General features: G+C 42.4%; 1 protein-coding gene across 6 annotated transcripts in view; it reads right to left on the bottom strand.

Moving 5' to 3' along the window:
• Positions 1 to 8,158: 8,158 nt before the first annotated feature.
• Positions 8,159 to 21,391, bottom strand: part of LOC107401192 (disks large homolog 5-like) — a 241,980-nt gene continuing 228,747 nt past the window's right edge. For 4 of the 6 annotated variants that reach the window (XM_076544333.1, XM_076544331.1, XM_076544330.1 and 1 more), the window contains 6 exons: positions 14,740 to 14,899; positions 13,337 to 13,480; positions 12,284 to 12,491; positions 11,363 to 11,478; positions 9,374 to 9,470; positions 8,159 to 9,211 (listed from right to left, as the gene is read on the bottom strand). In XM_076544333.1, coding sequence (XP_076400448.1) covers positions 12,284 to 12,491; positions 13,337 to 13,480; positions 14,740 to 14,807 — 420 coding nt within the window. In that variant the 5' untranslated portion in view covers positions 14,808 to 14,899 and the 3' untranslated portion in view covers positions 8,159 to 9,211; positions 9,374 to 9,470; positions 11,363 to 11,478. Of the gene's footprint in view, positions 9,212 to 9,369; positions 9,471 to 11,362; positions 11,479 to 12,283; positions 12,492 to 13,336; positions 13,481 to 14,739; positions 14,900 to 15,706; positions 16,261 to 21,391 lie in introns of those variants that run through there. The other 2 variants (XM_076544329.1, XM_076544328.1) reach the window with 2 other exon arrangements.

The following is a 21,391-nucleotide window of genomic DNA, read 5'->3' as shown; positions in this document are numbered from 1 at the left end:
CTGTGCTCTCCATTCTCTCTCTCTAGTAGCCTGCTCAGTCTTTTCAACATGTCTTTGGTTGAAACACATATGCACTGGACAAATGCCCCAAGGATCATTGGTATCTCCACAACACTGGTAACATCAGAGACAATGCCAGAGCTCTCCAAGATACTAGAGACTGTCTGGGGTAGTAATTGCTTATGTCACACCTTACAGTCCTCACCTCCCTGCTAATTATCTCACACCAAATTGACCTGCAGCCAAGGTGTCCTTTCCAGGAGCCTCTCTCTCCATTATCATATTGGAAGGATAAGAGAGAAAGTGTCACCATCTAGACACAGATGGAGCACTGGGTTCAACCAGATCCTGCCCCCCTCAGTGAGCTGAAATGGGATGGAGTGCAGGAAGGCTGCAGGGGCTATTGGGGACCGCGGCTCACCTGTGCCCTCTGAGGACTCCTGAGGCCCGTGAGGCCTTCCAGGTAGAGAATGGGCATCAGGCAAGGCTGTGTCTTCTCCAGCACAGCATCCCGGTACTAGAAGAGTTCCTAATGACCCCAGCTATAATCTTCTTTATTTTCCCAATCCCCTGGCACCTCACTAAATTAAGCTGTCACTGAAGAAGAAACTACTTCTGCAGTTTTATAAAGCAGCCAGAGGGAGGTTTCCATACTCTCTCTGATGCCCCTGAAAGTGTTGGCAGGTGGGAGCTTGCCATAGCACCAATAATTATGCTGGACCCAGATCTGCCACCACTGGTGTGCAAGATAGCAGTTGCACTCCTCTTCCCTACAGACCCAAGCACAGAAATGTGGCTGGAATATTCTGCTAAAGGTCTAAGTCCCTGGACTCTTGCTGTGAAGAGACGTCATGACCAAGGCAACTCTGATAAAAGAAAGGATTTAATTGTGGGCTTGCTTACAGATCCAGAGATTTACTCCATTACCGTCTTGGTGGCCCCAATGCTGCTGCAGCAGTAGCTGAGAGCAATGTCCTGATCTGCCAAGAGAGAGAATTGGGCCACACCTGGCTTCTGAAATCTCAAAGCCCAACCCCCAATGACATACTTCCTCCAACAAGGACACACATCCTAATCCTTCTCAAATGATGCCACTCCCTGATGACTAAGCATTCAGATATGTGAGCCTATAGGGACCATTCTTATTTAAACCACCACAATACCCCTGTTCACAATGTGAGCTAGATCTCATCCTCAGCATAAGTCACTAGGCATCCCTGGATGGCTCAGTTGTCTTATGTATAAAATAGAATGATAATCCTGAACACAAATCTTGTAGGAGAAAGATGCCTTGGATTTTTTGGGAGCCACCTGATACTTCCCCACTCCCTGGTCCCCTCTAACCTCAGTTCAGCTGCCATATAACACACTTCCTCTTACTTTGAGCATTCCTGAGGTCTGGTTACTTTCCTTTTTATTTCTGCAGGAACCTGGCCTCCAGGCAGGTAATGTGCTTACTATTGAAGATGGTACAATTGTTATAGCTCTGGAGGGAAAGGTATCCTGAGTTGTCAGGAAGTCAGGCCATACCTGCAAGTGTTACATTTCTGGAGGGAATCCTGACTTGTAGGGTAGTCAGGCTATAACTGCAAAGTTTCTGGAGGGGTGGGGGGAAGGTATCCTGACTTGTCAGGAAGTCAGACCATACCTGCAAGAGTTACAGCAATGGAAAGAATGGTATCCTGACTTGTCAGGGAGTCAGGCCATACCTGCAAGTGTTACAGCTCTGGAGGGAAAGGTATCCTGAATTGTAGGGTAGTCAGGCTCTACAGCTGTGAAGGGAGGAATCCTGGATACCTGCAGCTGTGAGGAGAAAGGTATACTGACTTGTTAGAAAGTCAAGGTATAATTGAAACTGGGATGCAGTGGAAGATGGTCTCCAGATAGGATGTGGCAATGCTATTTCCCTCTGAGAGAGAGTCATTACAAATGAGTTCTCCTCTGCTTTTTCCAGTGAAAGAGAGCTTCCCAGCAGAGATATCATTTTCTTCTGCTGTTCTGCTCCTCTATGGGAATGTCCCAGCAGAGATATCCTTTTCTTCTCATCTCTGGCCCAAGGTGTTACTTCTTCTTCGCCCTGCAAAAGAACGCCTCCTCCAGAAATATAGCAATCTGCCCAGGCTCTGGCAGAAGTTGTTAATTCTGACTCCTGCAAAGGGAGCTTTCAGCAGAAGTATCTGTTTCTTATTCTGCACTGCTCTGCTCCCAAGGGAACTTCCTAGCAATCAAAAGATCTTCACCCAAAACTCTTATTAAAGAGATTTATTGGGGAAGGGGGAATCCAGGAGAAGAGCTGCCTCTGCAAGGATCGTGAAGGTCAGCTGATAACTGAACAGACATAGGGGCTTAAGGATGGAGTTTTTTCAGGGAGAAGATTTTCTGCTCAGGGATTGGTTGGTTTAGTTGGTCAAGGGCAGAGTTGTCTCTAGTTTCAGGGCCAAAGTGTGTTTCTTTCACTGACCCTTTTTAGACTTTGGCTCTAATTTCAGGGCCAGGGTGTATTTCTTTGACTGGCTCTGGTTCCAGGGAGAAAGTGTGTTTCTTTGGCTGTGGTTTCAGGGTCAGGGTGTGTTTCTTTGGTTCTGGTTTCAGGACTAAAGTGATTCTTTCACTGGCTTGGGTTTCAGGGCTAGGGTGTGTTTCTTTCACTGGCTCTGGTTTTAGGGCCAGGGTGGGTTTTTTTTGGCTGACCCTTTTACCCTACAGTCAAGCTTCTCCAGAGGTCTCAACCAGTCTTGGTCCTGGCACTCCTCTCTACAAATTGGCCAGAAAAACAATCTCTTGAGAGTTATGGGAAATTTTCGCTATTTGAGTTTATTCCAATGATGAGAAGGAAGACGGCTCAGAGCAGGCACGTACACACAGACATGAGTGACCCTGGGAACTTTCCAACAACAATCTAACAGCAGTTGCTTGGGAAAACAGTGCTATCATCCCATGTCATTAGAGTTCTCTGGTTTCAAGGACTGTGAACTGTACCTGATCTCTAAGCTTCCTTTATTCAAGCAGGCAACTTGTCTCTCCTGTAGTGACATCTATGAAAGACTGTCACAGCATTATGAAAGTTGATAACCACTGCCACAGAGGGTCTTGTTGACATGCAAATTCCTGGGCTTTGACCTAGAATCTATGGCCAGGCTAATAGATAATAAGCCTTCTCTGCACACTGTTCAATTTATCAGTAGGATTCCATTGAACCAGGACCCCATGAAGTCCCTCTAGGAAGTGTCCAGTTGCTTATGACTGCATGTAAGCTAGAAGAGTATCCCTAGCTTATACCTGTAGCTGAAGATTTCCTATGTCCCAGCCTGCCAGAGGTCAGGACAAATCTCTCTCATCTGCCAGTCCCACAGCCACTGGGACCCAAGTAAACACACAGAGGCTTACATTATTTACGAACTGTATGGCCATTAGCTCAAGTTTATTACTGACTAGCTCTTACACTTAAATTAACCCATAATTATTATTTATGTTTACCCACATGGCTTGGTACCTTTTCTCAGTTCTGCCTTCACATCTTGCTTCTCACAGTGGTGGCTGGCAGCATCTCCTGACTCATCCTTCCTGTTCCCAGAATGCTGCTCTTTCTTTGTCCCGCCTATACTATACCTCCTGCTTGGCTACTGACCAATAAGCATTTTATTTATCAACCAAATCACATTTACAGCATACAGAAAGACATCTCCAGCATATACCTAAGGCTTTTTTGCCCAGAGGCCCAGTAATTGTTTCCAAGGCCTTGGCTCTGCTGGGTGCCTAGGAAGGGTTCTGCCTGCTGCAGGAAATCCAGGCTGGTCTATCAAATAAGAGGCTTCAGCTCCCCAACTGCTACGTGTTCTGGGAGACAGAACCCGAGAGCACACAGGGCCAAGTCAGGCCATGTTTCCACATATTGTTCCATCAGCTCTCTCTCAACTGTGAAGACAGGCTGTTCTTCATTTTTATTTATGTTATTGTCTTAGGGAGGGTCTCTTGTAGCCCAAGCTTGTCTCAGACTCCTGATTGTTCTGTCAGTACTTCCCTGGTGCTGGGATCAGTGGCATGTCACCACACCACCATGCTTGGTAACTCATCTTTATTGGATGTTCTCTTCAGTGTTACCCCTTAGTGCCTGCTGACACTTATAACCTCCCATAATTGTCAGCTGAATGAAACTATAAAGGGAAGAAAAAGACAGATTGTTGACAGCTAACAATAATACAAATAGAATGCAGTAAGTGCTAAATGGTAGTGGAATGTGACAGAGACAGCAGGAAAGGAAGGGGGAAGGACGTTGTCTCCCCTCTACTGTCACAACATTGTCAATGTTTCCTCACTGAGGGTCTCTATAGATTTAGAAAACATCAGAGATGTGTGTGTGTGTGTGTGTGTGTGTGTGTGTGTGTGTGTGTGCTCATTGTCACGCACAGATCCAAATCTTCATCCTTGCTCTATGTGAAACAAACCTTCCAGAACATCCAAAGCCTTTGTGGTCCCCCCCAGCATCATTCTGGCTGCCTCATGTTCTTTCATCCAACATTTGTTTAAAAATCTCGACAGAAACATGGTTTTTCTTCATCATTTCTCCATAAATGTCTGTGTCACTTGACAAGACAAGGTTGAGAGTTGCCTGGTATGGAATTCTGTTCTCAAAACTTTATTACATTTACTCATCTGTATATTTATATATGTGTTTGCACACATGCGCAGAGCATGGTTGTAGGTCAATGGACAACTTGCAGCCATTAGTTCTCTACTCTCACCATGTTCATCCCAGGGTCATACTCAGGAGTGCTGATTCTGTGAATTCCTGGGCTCTGGGTGGAGTATAGACTGCTCACAGCTAAGAGGAATGTGGATGACAACAGAAGGCTGTAGCTAGTTTTCCTGCCTTGCCCACAGTCAGGACAAATCTTTGTCACCCGCCAGTCCCACAGCCACTCAGACCCAACCAAGTAAACACAGAGACTTATATTGCTTACAAACTGTATGGTCGTGGCAGGCTTCTTGCTAACTGTTTTTATAGCTTAAATTAATCCATTTCCATAAATCTATACCTTGCCACGTGGCTTGTGGCTTACCAGCGTCTTCACATGCGGCTTGTCATGGTGTCGGCTGGTAGTTTCTCTGACTCAGCCTTCCACTTCCCAGAAATCTTCTCCTCCTTGTCCTGCCTATACTTCCTCCTGCCTGGCCACTGGCCAATCAGTGTTTTATTTATTGACCAATCAGAGCAACAGATTTGACATACAGACCATCCCACAGCAGAAGGCAATGATAGTGACCTGGACCAAATTTGAATCATTCAGAACATGTCATCCTCATTAGAAAAGTCTGTCAGTGCCAGTGAGGCATGGGCAAGCCATAGAGACTGTCTTGACATTCACAACAATGTATGAGCTCTTGGAGAGAATAAGAGACAATAAGTAAGTGTTAGCCAGACATCTCTAGAAGATGTGTTGGGGCATTTGGGGAATAACAAAAGTTAGCAAATCTACAAATTCAAGATGACCACATTCTCTTAATCTGTTTTTCTCATAATGATTTGATATTGGTCTTCTTTATTTCCATGGTTCTTTGTTGCCAAACTAAAATAAGAAAAAGTCCAAAATCACTAGAACACGTGGCAATATATTGATATAAGTGCATCAGATGGAGATATTCTAGCATAAATGAGAAATGGGAAGACAGTTGTCTTAGTTTCAGTGGGTCAAGACCTGGCACCCCCAACTACATGCAACTCAGAGAACAATTTCTGGCAGATTTTTTTTTAATTCTTTCTATCAATAAGGTGGTCCCAGGGATATAAATGCATGTCTCCAGGCTTGTCTGTATTACCTTTACCTGCTTAAGACATTTTCCAGTCCATCATCAAAGCCACAGATTTTAATAAGCTACATATCTCTGTATATGGTCTCTGTGTATATCTATCCTACTTTGGAAATATTTATCCTCAAAATCAATGTTTGCCACAGTTAACAAAGGCCAAGAAATGGAGTTGGGAGAATTTTAAAGCTTTTACAATAACTAACAGTTTACTGTATTTCACTTCATAGGATATAACAGGGTTAATTTTCCATCTCCGTCATCCATAATGTACTAATTTTGAACCTAACACATTGCACATGCTAAGGAAGTATTCTGTCTCTGAGTTATATTCCTGGCTTGTAACTCCATTCATTTGCAACAACTACTACAGGGCAGACATCCAGAGGAGCTTTAACTGTCAATTTAACCCTCATAAGAATGGCATGTGAGTAGCTGACAGAATGTTTTGAAGACTAGCCATGCTTATCTGAGATAGAAGAAGCACCCCAGTCCACATTACACACTCTACACAGTTTAGTCTGAGAAAGATTGATAGGAAACTGTTATCTATCTGCACAAATGCAAGGAGAAGAAACTGTGCTAATCTATCTGGTAGCATTTATCAAAAGAACCAAAGCTATGCTGAGTATTCACATGGAAGTAAGGCATGACTCAACATAGGCTCCTTCCCAATAATGGAAAGATGGACAGAGAGACACAAGTTGGTGATTGGTAGTGTAGGATGAATGAAGTCTTAGCTGGTTCCAGTGTGTCTACAGGTATTATGTCAGAGTCAGTGAAAAATGAGAAAGTGACAAATGAAAGGGAGGAACTGAAACAAACCACCTACTTCTCTGGCTTTAGAGATCTTAAAAGCTATGGTTTGAGAGAAACAGACTGGAATTTACAAGGATAATTGCTTCCCATATTAACTCTCTGACTTACTGTGAGTCTCAGGTCAGATCCATTCCAGGAGAACTTCAGAAGAATAAAGCCCACATCTGAAAGAAACCTTTCCTCAATACATTGTGACCTCTGCTGTGGTGAAAGAGTAGCATCAACCATCCCTCTCCCTTTCAAGCCTTGCAGAGACACACTCTCCGCAAGAGGCATGTGGCTTTTGCTGCAGATACCATCCACCCAGACAAATGTGAAGTTTCCACTTAACACTGCTTAGCTGGTGCATCACAGGTATATCTTATCTCATCTCCATTCCCAGGCGGGTCTTAAAAGTCTGCATTTCATCTGATGGGCCTACTCTGCATTGTCATCTAAATGAGAGGAGACATAACTGCTCTCTGACTTAAGAGATGCTGAGCGATGATCCTGAACCAGGGAGCACTCTGCTTGAATGCCTGGCATCCCAAGTAATCTCCCATGCCTACCTCATGGTCCTGTCCCTACAATTCTCCAGAAATATCTCTCTTCAGTTAGGTGTAATCCAGTCCAACTAATACACTAGAGAGGCTGGAAGGACAAAAGTCAAGTGCATGGGCTGGAGAGATCACTCATCCTTTAAGAGGATGTGTAGCTCTCCCAGAGGACCCAGATTTCAGCTAACAATCTTCTGTGACTCCAGTTCCATGTGGAATCTATTGCCCTTTCTGGCTTCAGTGCAAACTGATTGCTTGTGGTGCATAGAAAACAGGCAAAATACCCATATTCATAAATATAAGTAAATGAATCTCAAAAAATTCCATGCAAAATGAATGGTCAAGGCAACAGCACATTAAAAAGACCACATCTCAATACGTCTTAGAGGGTTACTACCCCTGCATTGCCACTGTCACTGGTGCTGTATTTCAGGAAAAGAAAGGCAGACGGCTATAGGTTTCCTCATTTCTTCTATACTCCTGTAACAAATGTTCTCACTTCCTGAGATGCATTAGAAAACATAGGTGTATTTCTGAAAAATCTGATATGAATGATCATGTCACGAACATGTGTGTATCTATTCTCTGTTTTTTGAAGTTGCTAGACATGTGAAGTCAGGTGTTTAATATGGATCTTTTTCCATCATGAAGTGGATATTCATGGAGTAGGCCATGCGATTCACACCCAAGATGCCATCTTGGTTTGTAACCCTGTATAGCTGAGAACTCACAATGTAGCCTAAGCTTCCTGGGCCTTGTAGAAATCCACCTCTGTCTGTTGAGTTCTAATGTTACAGGAGTATGACACCACACCTGACTACAAAGTACTTTCAGAATGAAGAGAATGTACCAGGCTTTTCTGCCCACCATGGGAGAACTTACCCTGTTGGAGGAGGGCAGGAGGAGTGGGGGGAATGTGGGAGGCTGGAGAGGGAAAAACGATGGGAGGTGGATATGTGGTTGGTAAGTAACTTCAATAAAAAATTTAAAAAAAAGTATGAAGAGTTGGAAATTATTTTTTATTTGTGAAATTACAGAAATTTGACTGAATAGAGCCTTAAAGGGGTGCTTAGTATATCCAGTGTATAGCTTTAGCAAAATATAAAATCAAAGAAAGAACAAAGAACCAAAAAATAAAAAAACAGCAAAACAAAACAAAGAACAACAAAACCTAAATTCATGAAAACCCCCAAACAAACCAAAACTATTTACATAAGAAGTTTTTTCTTCATGCAGATGTCCTACGCTCTGTGGCTGGCTTTGTACACAAGTTGAAAGAGAACCCTGCACTGAAATAACCTCCTCCAGACAAGTGCAGTCATGCCACTTTGGGGCTTCTAGGTTAAGTCCTTGCCAAAGTTGATCTTATGCCATGTTGCCACTATATGATTCTGTCTGCCAACATGTGTCTGTGTGCCCATTCAAGAGTAAAAAATGACACAGGGAGCATCTCTTACCAAAAGACATAAAAGCTCATGGTGACTTCCATCCTAAATCATCTCTCAGAACAATTCTCTTCACCATCACATGTACATGAAATTTAGTATGTCCAGCACCGGACTGGAGTAAGAATATGATGCTTCCTTTGTGTGGTCTATCTAGATAGCAGCATGACATCAACACAGTCTCTGTTGACATATCTCCCTCCACATATGAAGGGCTCAGGACTCAGTCAGCTACCAAAAGTTTGTAGCAATAAACTTTCAGAGTAACTATGAGTGGAATCATATTCTCTCTCCTTGTTGTTGTGGCCCTCACTGGGAACACTTGCTGGTAGATGTCAGCTTTTTCTGCATAACTCTTGGTGTTTATTTTTTTGAATCTCTAGCATCTTCTTGATGGGTTCTTTATTCCATAACTAGTGAGTCCACAGACACATGGATGAGATTATGGATGGACGACCTCAGGGCAGATGATATTTGCCTCACTGGTGATTTCACAACTAGTAGTACATGTCTTGTTCTGAGGAGGCCTTGATCACAGAGTGGAGAATGTCAGTGTTTCTAGTTGACTATGGATTCCTTCAGCCTCCTCAGTTCTCATAAAGGGTGCTGTGAGAGAAGAAAAGGCAATCAGATCCTAAAACAGCCTTGCTGGGTCACTAGCTAGATAAATTCAAGGCCTATTCATACATAGGAAAGCAGAATCAAGGAAGAACTCCACCCCACAAATGCCATGTTGCTGGGGATGGGATGTCATGGTGGCTCACTTACTTATGACATTTAGTGCTCCTGCTGCAGCAGCTCTGTGGTCAGGAGGCTCTCATCCTGAGCTGTGGATTGTTCCAGCTCATGTTGGAGATTTTCAGACCTAGAGGAGGAAGTTAGTAAGGGCAGAGTCCTGGTGGGGATCCACCATGTCACCAGTCATTCAGTGATATCACAAAAACTAAATTGTGCTGGACAGTCAACACTGATCTTTGGCAGCAGTCATTGTATATACCCCTAAGGAATAAGTGTCACACAATAGCTGGGCCTTGAATTATTTTCTGCTCTCAACAAGTATGAGATGTTGGTATGAGTACTGTATGTACTGTGCTCTAATGAGAAAGAACAGGACTTTTTCCTACAGTATAGAGACACCATTTAAACAAAAGGAGTAGTATATTAAAGTCATATATAATAGCACAGTGGAGATATACAAACTGTTCATGATGAGTTTCTCATCAACTACCTCATTTTTTTCTTGTCCAATTTCTGTTTATTTCTTTCTAGGCAGAGTTACAATATGCATCTCTGGCTGACTTGATCCATATTCTAGGATGGCTACAAGAGGCCAGAGATTTCCTGCCTGTGCTCCCAAAGAGCTTGAATTAAAGACATGCACCATCACACAACCTGTCCTTATTTTTGATTTTAATTGATATTATTTTATTTTCCTCTCCATGTTGTACAATGCTATCACAGGTTTGATAGAGAAAACCTTAAAATTCTAAGCTGTGTTCCTTCTTGTCATTTTTAGAGGGATTACATGAGCAAGGGTGGTAAAGATCATGATGGGGAAATCTACAGAAACAACTGAGCCAAGCCCAAAGGAACTCAGGAAATTTAGACTGACATTTCTGACCTTCTGCATATGGGAGACAGTTGTGGAGCTGGTTGTGTTTGAGGGGCCCCTGGCAGTGTGATCAGGATCTATTCCTGGTGCATGAGCTGTCTTTCTGGATCCCATTACCTATGGTTGGACACCTTGCTCTTGCTTGATATAGTGGGGAGGGGCTTGGTCCTGCCTCAACAGACTGTATCAGGCTTAACTGTCCTACCATGGGAGAATTTACCCTTTTGTTGGAGGGGATGAAGGGTCGGGGGAGAAGGTGAGTGGGGAGTGAGAAGAGGGAAGAAAGGGGGATCTGTGGTTGGTATGTAAAATTAATTAAAAATAATTTTAAAAAGACCACCTCATTTTTATACATAGACTTAATACAACTTTGAAAACTAGACAGCTGAATAAGGTCATGTAAAAAGATCAGGCCTCCTCCCCAGAAGGCACCTTGCACCCAGGTAATACACAAGATGGAGCCTGTCATGCTAGAGCAGTATTTGTTGAGACATGTGTCTGAGAATATTGTCACTGCATGGTCTCTGGCAATAAACAAAAAGAGCTGTGTTATCCTTAGGCCTACAGCTGGGAATCTACATCCTGGTACTCTAGAGGAGTCTGTTATACAACACTCGGTGAAGGTTCTGAACAATCCTCAGCAGAGACATCTACCTGGCTTCATCCTGCCAATGAGTAAACATATTATATCCCCAGTACATTTTACATGGGAAATGGTCAAACAGTGAAGACAGCCATTGTTACATCAAATAGTGACAAGGGTGTGAATCTCATCTTACAGGTGCTAATCCTGAATGAAAATGTAGTTTCAGTCAGATATGGTGAGGCACACCTTTAAATTCCATCACTTGGTAGGCATAAGCAGGCAGAGCTCTGTGTTCAAGGAAAGCCTGCCGAGAACATACCAGAGAGATCAGAAGGGAGGGATGGGACACAAGTCTACAGACCCAGGGAGCATCAAACATAATGTTTGCTGGACAGAAGTTCTTGTTGACGGGACCAGCATAATTCTCTGAGTTCTGAGTTGGTCTACCCATGCTCGGAGAAGGGAGTCTTGCTGATAAGCAAAAGCCCACAAAGGACAGAGAGCCCTGGTACAGGGGACTCAATTGGCTCCATACCCCAACTTCAGCCTGGGTTCCTACCTCATCTGGGAGACAGTCAAATGATGCTGCAGCTTTATTGCCAGGTGTTTCTGCTGTGTGACCAGCTCCCTCTGCTTCAGCAAGCTCTGGAGTCTCTCTTCCATTCTTTGCTGCTCCTGTTCATTACAAGATTGTGTCCTTAGTGGAGGGTTGAGTATAGTATAGACAATACATTCTCACACAAGTGCAAGCATACACAAAGAATCCCAAGAGCTTCCTGGTCAGTCAATCTCATGAAATTTCAAGCTCCTGGGGACATGAGAAAGCCTGCTTCAAGTTCATAAGACAGAGACTGACAAAGAGAGAAACCCAGTCATCTCCTCTAGCTGTCATCCACATGAAATATGCACTGCACTCCCACATACCTCCATTACACACACACAAACACACAAACACACACACACACACACACACACACACACCACGGAGAGACAGAGAGAGACAGAGAATGGGATGAGACGAAAACAACAAAGTGATAGAGGAGCAGTTATCTTTAGAATAAGCACACCAGCCTTTAAGAAAAGTCCCAAAACTCAGCTTTCCATTCCTGGGAACTAAAATGGACTAGGGGAGGATACTCTTGAAATAGTGGAGATGGTTAGAAAAATATTTACTCTTGAACTGAAGTCTGTGTATAGCAATCCTCCCATCATAATGACTTGTAGCTGTGTGATTAGTGATTGACCTGTTTCTCCCCATTGACTACAGGTTCAAGAAGAGTATTAGGGATTGCATGCCAATGACCAAGATTCTCAGAGGACACTTACTTCTCAGAAATACTAATGCACAGACACAGAATGAACAATTTTATGTCATGAAGTGGGTGGATGGATGGGTGGATGGAGGAGGAAAGTGATGAGATAGAGCACAGGCGTCTGGATGTGTAGACTTGGTAAGGTTACATAAGTAAATGGTGCTGACCTACTGTGACCCAGCTGCCTGTCCTATCTGCTGTTGCTGGTTCTGGAGGTCACTGGTCTCCTCTTGACCCTTACTGAGCACTTGCAAGTCATCGGAGTGGTGCTTCAGCAGGACCCAATCCTCCAGTAAGTTCTCCTTCTCTTGCCTCAGCATATCCAATTTCTTTTTGAGCTGTCTCTGCTCCATCAGGAGCCGGCTCTGCAGATCACTAGAAACACACTCCAAATAGTAAGACCATGTCAGCCAACTCTGGTCACCCACATCACTATGCCTCAACAACCCAGCCCTATCCTAGGTTCACAGGAAGATGTAAACAAGAACCTTCAACAGCAATGACAGTGGCACTCAAGGCCAAAAGCAGAGAACAGTTATTTCCTGCTAGAATCAAACTATTTCTGAACCCCCCCCAAATAACAGAAATTCATGCACTTCCATAAGCTAGAGGAGTACTCCACCTGTCCTAATCAGTCCACTATCATGAGGAAACACCAGCAGGTAATGTGCAGGTACACTTGGGGAAGTAGGAGACCTAAAGGGTGCATAGATCCCATAGCAGTCAGCCCCTGCCTAACAACCTTCTTGTGATGCCAATTGCTCTTCTAACCAGTGGTTCTCAGTATGTGGGTTGTGAGCCCTTTGGGATCTAAGGAGCCTTTCACAAGGGACACATATTAGATGTCCTATGTAGACATTTACATTAAAATTATTAACAGTAGCAAAATAAACTTAAGACAATGCCTCAAAATAATTTTATGGTTTGGGGTCATCAAAACAATGTAGCAATGTATTAAAGAATCACAGCATTAGGAAGGTTAATAACCACTGATCTGGAGGCTACTGAATGACAATATGGTGCTTGGAAGAGCTAATAGTCTCTTTAAACCTTAGCAAAACTGAGTAAAGGGGCATAAGTCCAAAGGCTGCTTGCTAATGCTGCTGGCTAAGAAGCAGAAAAACCAGAAGTAGATCTACAGACCCTGCAGTTCAGAGACAAAGAAAATTGGAGTTGGCTATTGTACAACAGTTGGGGTCCCTGCCAAGATAAGCACTTACCAAAGGAAGACTTTCTCTTTGGTCAGCTCACTGAGCTTCTGTGAGGCCTCCCAATTCTCATTCTCGAAATTCTGCAGGTCTGACATGACCTGCTGATGTTCCATCTTGAGCTTTTCATAGAAAGGATTTGGCCTGTGGTAGGGCCTGGACTCAGAAGCAAAGAATTCTATGAATACAGGCCTCAAGGATCACATGAATTCAGTGTGTGTTCTATATTACTGGATTTAATGAGATGCCACAGCCTGGCTCCTATGTACTGGGACCTCTGGCTGCTTATTACACTTGCTCTTCTGGTCCAAGGCCAGCAGAGGCAGGGTGTTAAGAGGGATGAAGCTGGGACTGAATGAACTCCCTCAGGAGTCCTGCACAGCTTGGTATGGAGTTCCCACGAGTCTATCACAGGTCTGGGCCCACCAGAAACTGTGATGTTGCTGCTGTCTTCAAATAAGAGATTCTCATTCCAGGGTGCCTATATTGACATGGAGGCTAAAATCACATCATGAATACTTCTGAGGATGGGACTCAATATTATGACAGCTTCACAAATTCCTCCAGAGCATTCCCTGTTGACACCAAGGTGAACACACTGGCAAAGGGCTATGCTGCTCAAAATGGTGCTCCCAGTATAAGATGTAGACAACACCTAGATACTGAGACAAGCAACACTTCATGCTCAACCATAGACAGTTGATTGTAGGGTGAGGAGGGACACATATGCACAAACACACAAACACATAGATACAGAAAGATGGAAGGGAGGGAGGGAGGGAGGGAGGGAGGGAGAGAGAGAGAGAGAGAGAGAGAGTCAGAGAGAGAGAGAGAGAGAGAGAGAGAGAGAGAGAGAGAGAGAGAGAGTCAGAGAGAGAGAGAGAGAGAGAGAGAGTCAGAGAGAAACTGAGAGAGGGAAAGGTGATAAAATGCACTCATTGAGATGACAAATTAATGAATGCCATTGTGTCATCTTAGAGAGGACCAAGAGCAGCAGACATCAGTACCAGGCCTTGCTGCCACATATTAGGATGTGGTACAAAAACCCTCCAGCTGCTACTAGAAGCATCCAGCACAGAATGTCTTTCCAGGCAAGTAAAAAAAAATCACAGCATTCTCACACTAGCCACCACTTTACAGGATCTCTCCAAATGCATGCTGGGAACTCACACACTACTGCCTTGATCCCTGAGTCATGTGATTCAGGTCATAGGCTATGGTTTTCATTTGGAGGAAGCAGAACCGTCTATGTCCCCATCTCATCCTGCCCAGGTTTGCTTCCAGGAAGCATTTAGAGAAATGGTGTTGGGCAAAGGGACACCCAACCTCCCAGAAGCCCATTTCTTAGACAAAATAAACTAAGGATGAAATTGTGAAACCAAGACAGTCACCATGGATTTTGAAACAGTAAATACCTGTTGTCCAAGGATCCTTCGGTTACTAATATGAGGCGGTCTCTCAGATCATTCCGTTGGGCAGTCATCACCTGGAGCTGAGTGGTCAGGCTCTTCACTTTCTGCTTCACTTGCTTCTTTGTGAGACTGGTTGGTGTGGGTGGTGGCTCCTTGGAGGCCCCTGTGGGTAGATGAATGAACACAAGTGAACATGCATTGTGACAAGACATAGAGAGCAGGTCACCGTGAGCCCTGAGAAGGTGTTTGAGACACCCCAAAGAATTTTGCCCTGTACTAAGATGCCCCCACTGTGACGGGAGAGAGGTGTCTCAGCCAGCTGGTTTCCTCTGCTCCTTTAACACATGCTTCAGGTAACTAAGGAGAGAGCCTCCTCAGGTTTATTAACAGCTCTGGACTCCGCATTCAACTTGGCTTCAGGGTTCACTAGTCTGTAGCTTTCAAATGCAAGATAAAATTGACACAGTCTACAAGCACTCAGGTCATTAAAGATGCAAAAATATCCTGACAGGTCACTCTAAGCACATGGCAAAAATGGAGAAGCCACACAGGGCAGAACATGGTCACCATCCTCACCAAGACTCCTCAGTGACAATGGAGGATGCACAGAGCTGGTGGGCAGTAAACAAATGAAGCCACTGAGAGTGAAATACATTGATGATCTGCTTTTTGCTGGGCAAAGTTCACTTGAACTTCCTACCCTAATGCTGGATTTTTGTCCCCTCTCAACCCCTACCCTCCTGTAGGATTGAAAGGCAAGAGATCCCAGCACAACAGCTTTGGCCTTACTCGCTCCTGATTTCTGGGACAGACAAATTACTCTTCTGGAATCCTTGAATTTCAGGAGCCATGACAAGCAGGGAAGTCCAGTTGGTTCCCAGAGACTCCTACCTCCTGTGTCCCATTACTGGAAGATTCAGCTCAAGCCCATGTCCTTCAGGAAGATGCCAATTTCCTGCCCACAACTTACTGTACCATCTTCTGGACCATTTCTTTCTTGTTGTTTTACATTGAGGCTGAAGGCCAGCTTGTGTCTGCCTCCCTCTGGTCTCTTTTCCTTCTCCTTTCTCTCTGCCCAATAGACTTCTGAGTCTTCCCAACATGTTCATGGCTGAACTGTAAGGGCACTGAACCAACTGTCCAAGGGCAGTTGGTGTTGCTACAACACAGGTGACATCAGATAACATTCTGAAGTCTCCAGGATACAATAGAATGTCCAGGCATGAGACACCCCTGATGTCATGAGGAACTGACATTGCCTCCCTGCTAACCAGATTTCCTCATAACTCTCCAGAAGTCAGGTTTCCCATTCCAGGAATCTTTCCTGGGACTCAATAGATATGATATGCTTCAGTACCCTTTTCTTCCATAGCCAGAGATTGCTCTCTGATTGTTTGGAAATGCCTCAGTACTTCCATGTGGGAAAGAAAGTGAGCATTCATCTCCTATTAAAGTGTATGTCCAGAAGGTAACAGTATTATAGACATTTCTGTGAGGTATGATTCTCCACAAGTATTGCATCTCCTTATTATCAAGAAATGATAAACTTAATGATAATGGAAAGGACACTTTTTAAACAACTTCCTGGTATGGAGCCTACAGAAATTACTGCCAGTAGATAATATGCAGCTTATTTGATTTAAATTGATGAGCACTGGCAGATTGCATTAGCATGTTACATGGGATCTATAGATAATCACTACTCAGTACATCACCTTTTTAGAGTTTCTGAAAATGCTCAATGGGTATGACCCAAAATTACATCTAAAAAATCCTGTAGAGTTTGCTCTTAGTGATTTTGCAGATTGTTCTTCAAAAAGACAAGGACCATATATATATTTTATACAGAAATTCTTCACATTCCTCAAAATGGCTAGTACCTTCCCCTGACTGTACAGCTCAACAGTCAAAACTTATTATATTCCATTAGACATTGCTCAGTAATAGGTTACTTTTAACTCACTTCATGCATATATTTGCACATGAAGGATAGAGTTATACTAAAAATGGAAACTGGCTGACACTGATAGAAAAGAATTGTTACAAAAGTGTTTTAAATTTTAAAAAAGTATAATGAAGAGATGAAAATCTCTAAGCTCTATCTATTTTGTACTCTAACACATTTTATCTCCAAATTCCTTTGCCCCCTACTCTCAAAAAATAATATCTTATGATGTAATTTCTTTAACTTTGCATTTGTAAATTCCTGGGGCTTGGTTAAAATTTGTAAAATGCATAACAAAAATTAGCTGAAAACTTGTAACAAAAGGTTATCACTTTTAAAATCTATATATAGGCAGCATGTATAAAAGTTATTATTCCAACTGTCCCCTTTGGTTATTATTGTATCTCCTGTATAGACTAAATGGGCAATCACTGTTCCTCAAAATATTTTGGAGAAAGGTGGAATTTTTTTTTTTTTTTTGGTTTTTCGAGACAGGGTTTCTCTGTGTAGCTTTGCGCCTTTCCTGGAACTCACTTGGTAGCCCAGGCTGGCCTCAAACTCACAGAGATCCGCCTGGCTCTGCCTCCCGAGTGCTGGGATTAAAGGCGTGCGCCACCACCGCCCGGCTGAAAGGTGGAATTTATATCATGAGATATCCCTAAGGAAATATAGGTCTACTCAGGATAGAAGAACCTGACTCAAAAGATGTATGTCTAACCACTTATGTATTTGCAAACTGTTCAACACCAGGATTCTGGAAAATTTAAATAAGAATCAAATATGTGATTGATAAATTTGGTATATTTGATAAATAAGGCTCTTAAATACCTTAGGTCTATTTAGGCTAGCAGAATGCACTTGAAAATAATATATCTAGCCTCTTTGTCTTTCCCAACTTTGTTAAACTTTTGCTGTTTGCATAACCTGAGTCATACAAACTGATATTCTATAATGGTATTATAGAATAAAAAAATAAAATAAAGTTTAATTCTATGGACTGTATTTATTAAGTTTTATATTTGAGGCTAAAGTATCTTAAGTTAAATCTTCAATCCAAATTTTTAAAACTCAAATTCAATGGGGGTAAAATTTTAAAATCCTAATCATTAACAAAAGCTTCCAACTCCTTGTAAACTGTTAAACACAATTAGGTCATACAAGTTAATGATGATCACCTCGTAAATAATAAAATTCTTTAAAGTGTTCTAAAACTATGCTTGTAGTCATACTAATTACAAATCTATTTCATTTTATAGGGAAAAGCTTCAGTTAGAATGCTGTTCATATTTTCAAGGTTAGGCCAAAAGCAATGATTAAAAATGAATGAAGTTTGTTTACACAGACCATTTACCTTGCTGACAGACTTCATTCACACTGAGAGAAATAAACCACATGATGTGTTTCAGTATAACTTCTCACTATTCCTTTATTTCAGGGAACTTGCCATGCAATCAGGTAAATAAACAAAAAATAAATTCAATCATATTAAAACCTGACAGTAATAGTGAACTGCTCGATCATTTGCTACAGAGAACACAGAACAAAGAGCTTGCTCAGGAGAAGAGCTAGAAGCAGCCTTGACTCAGGTTGCTGGCAGGAGGCTTAACCAAAGGCTTGGTGCCATGAGCTGTCTGTTACTGAGACTGTAGGAGCTTTCCCTGCTTATGCCTGGTCCAGTAATGAACGCATCCAATGTGTACAGTGCTAGCAAAAGAAATTTGGTCTTATCTTTAACATAAACAATGGAGACATGTTCATTGTATGTCTTTCAGAAATTAAAAGCAAGAACATCACCCATATTTCTTGTATTTGTGATTACTAAAACTTAATTCTTTTAAATTTATATTTTTGTACATCATAAGAACTTAAAACAACGTAAACAAGTTTAGCTGGGTTTAAAAATAAGTGAATTTTTAAAAAGGGTTTTAAAAATATTTCTACTAAATAATATAAAATATAATGGCCAACAATGCCAAAATAATTTCATATAGCTCTAATTCCCTTGGCGGCCAAAAAATGTGTTAAACAAAAATGCAACCAATAGAAGTTAGAGTATTTGGTGGTTTTCATCAAAAATTATTCTTTCTCAGCTGTCAGTATCTAGATGTCTATACTCAGAATTGCCTCACTACAGGCACGCATGAAGCCTCTCTCTGTCTAATCAGTTGCAGAGTACAACCCGTGTTTAGCACGGGGCATTGGCACTTCCACAAAAATACAATTGTGTCTTATCTAAAACTTGACTTTGTCAAATAGCTCTTTATGGGTGTCCATGCTAGGACTCCTGTTACAACTTAAAAGTGGTAATGGTTCTGCTTATACTAGCCAACACCTTCAAGAATTTTACACTTTATGGAATATTAACCATGTTACTAAAATCCCTTACTATCCATAAGATCCAGCTGTTGTAAAATGTTGTCTAATAATTAAATTGGCAAGTTTCATAAATAAAAGGGCAATATCTCTGAACTTATGTAAAACTACACACAATACTACATTTAGCCAAGTTAACCATTAATTTTTTCCACTTTAAAGTATAATTGTTTTCTGCTTCCCTTAAAGCATTTTGCCTTAAAGTATACACAGACTAAAGAAAATGTTAAATCATAAGATAAACAAACTAATCAAAGAAGAGGGCCTGGTAATCTAATCTTGAGGCAAGGATATGTTTATATTTTTCTGGGAAATTCATGAAGTCCTAGATGGCTTTCGATCTCACCAGGATAGCATCCCTGAGACCACCTAATAATAAAACAACTGAATGTAGACAACAAACTCATAAATGTGGAATGGAGAGTAATCTTATCTTTAACTTGAGCAAGAGACATCAAGATGCTTTCTGATCACTGAGATTTTGGGGTGAAAACAAGAACACTTAAATTACTGAATCAAGAATGATGTTGTTGAGGCCCAGCGGCGTTGGCCGACAGGGACATACAGGCCTGGGGGCGGCCCACAGAGGTAGACGGGCCTGGCAGCAGGAACAAGCAGAGGCAGGTAGGTCCATGGCGGCAGCCGGCAGAGACATACAGGCCCAGCGGTGGCCAGCAGGGACATATAGGCTCGGCGGCAGCCGGCTGAGACATATAGGCCCGGCGGTGGCCCGCAGAGACATACAGGCCCTTCGGCGGCCCACAGAGGTACACAGGCCCGGGAGGCAGCAGGCAGAGGTAGACTGACCCTGCAGGGGCAGGCAGGCCCAGAGTGGAGGCAGGCAGGCACAGCAGGTGACAGCCGAAACACAGTCACAATAAAGACCATAAACAGAGCTATTACCCTCTGAAGAGCTAGTGAAAACAAACTCTTAATCAAAAGCTTGGAACAGGGATGCCTCTAACCCCAACACCCGGGGAAGAAGCTATCTCCATGGGACAGAACCAGAATGAATCTGAACACTCTGTCTGAGGACAACCCAGGGCCCAGCTGCTGATCTTGCAAAACCCAACAACTTGGAGGTGTTGGTGAGACTACCCCGCTCAGCTGAAACCCATCCGGGAGAGGATTCAGATCCCTACAGTTTGAAGTCTGAAGAAACAAGATCAGCTGAGGAGCTGATAAATGAACAAAATGTGACCTGGGAACACAGAAGGAGGCGCTGCCCAGCCACCAAACCAGATCACCAGAATTATAAGTATATAATTCACCAACAGAGATCAGCTGCCCCTGAAGAAACAGCCCAAATAGCACCAATTTAACCAAGAACTCCTACTGAACCAAGACTAAAAATTAGAACAAGAGAGGCACTCTCAGACACAGACACCACCTGCACCAAGCAGAGGAAGAGATGAGTAGACGCCAGTGCAAAAATACAGGCAACAACATAAAGACCTATATGGCAACATCAGAACCTAGTGATTCTACACCTGCAAGACCTGAACATACCAAGACAGAAGAAACAGAAGAAATCAACCCTAAAAATGACTTTAAGAAGATGATAGAGGCCCTTAAAGAAGAAATAAAACATTCCCTTAAAGAGGAAATAAAAAATTCCCTTAAAGAGGAAGTAAAAAACTCCCTTAAAGAAATGGAAGAAAAAACGAACAAAAAATGGGAAGAAATCAAAGAAAGCCAAGAAAAAGCAATTAAACAGATCAAAGAAACACTCCAAGATTTGAAAAATGAATTTGAGACAATAAAGAAAACACATGCTGAGGGAATGCTGGAAATAGAAATCCTGACTAAATGAACAGGAACTACAGAAACAAGCATAACCAACCCATTGCAATAAATGGAACAGAGAATCTTTGACACTGAAGACACGATAGAGAAAATAGATTCATCAGTCCAAGAAAACACTAAAGACAAAAAAGTCGTAACACAAAACGTCCAAGAAATTTGGGACACCATGAAAAGACCAAACCTAAGAATAATAGGGATAGAAGAAGGAGAAGAATACCAACTCAAAGGCAAAGAAAATATATTCAACAAAATCATAGAAGAAAACTTTCCTAACCTAAAGAAAGAAATACCTATAAAGATACAAGAAGCTTACAGAACACTGAATAGGCTGGATCCAAAAAAAAGTCCCCTCATCACATAATAATCAAAACACTAAACACACAGAACAAAGAAAAAATATTAAGAGCCACAAAGGAAAAAGACCAAGTAATATATAAAGGCAAACCCATCAGAATAACACCAGACTACTCAATAGAGACTATGAAAGCTAGAAGATCATGGACAAATCTCATGCAGACACTAAGAGACCAC

The sequence above is a fragment of the Peromyscus maniculatus genome, chromosome 9 (genome assembly GCF_049852395.1).
Source record: "Peromyscus maniculatus bairdii isolate BWxNUB_F1_BW_parent chromosome 9, HU_Pman_BW_mat_3.1, whole genome shotgun sequence".
NCBI classification, from domain to species: Eukaryota; Metazoa; Chordata; class Mammalia; order Rodentia; family Cricetidae; genus Peromyscus; species Peromyscus maniculatus.
Note: the sequence above shows the minus strand (reverse complement) of the source record. Positions and strands in the feature narration are given on the sequence as shown.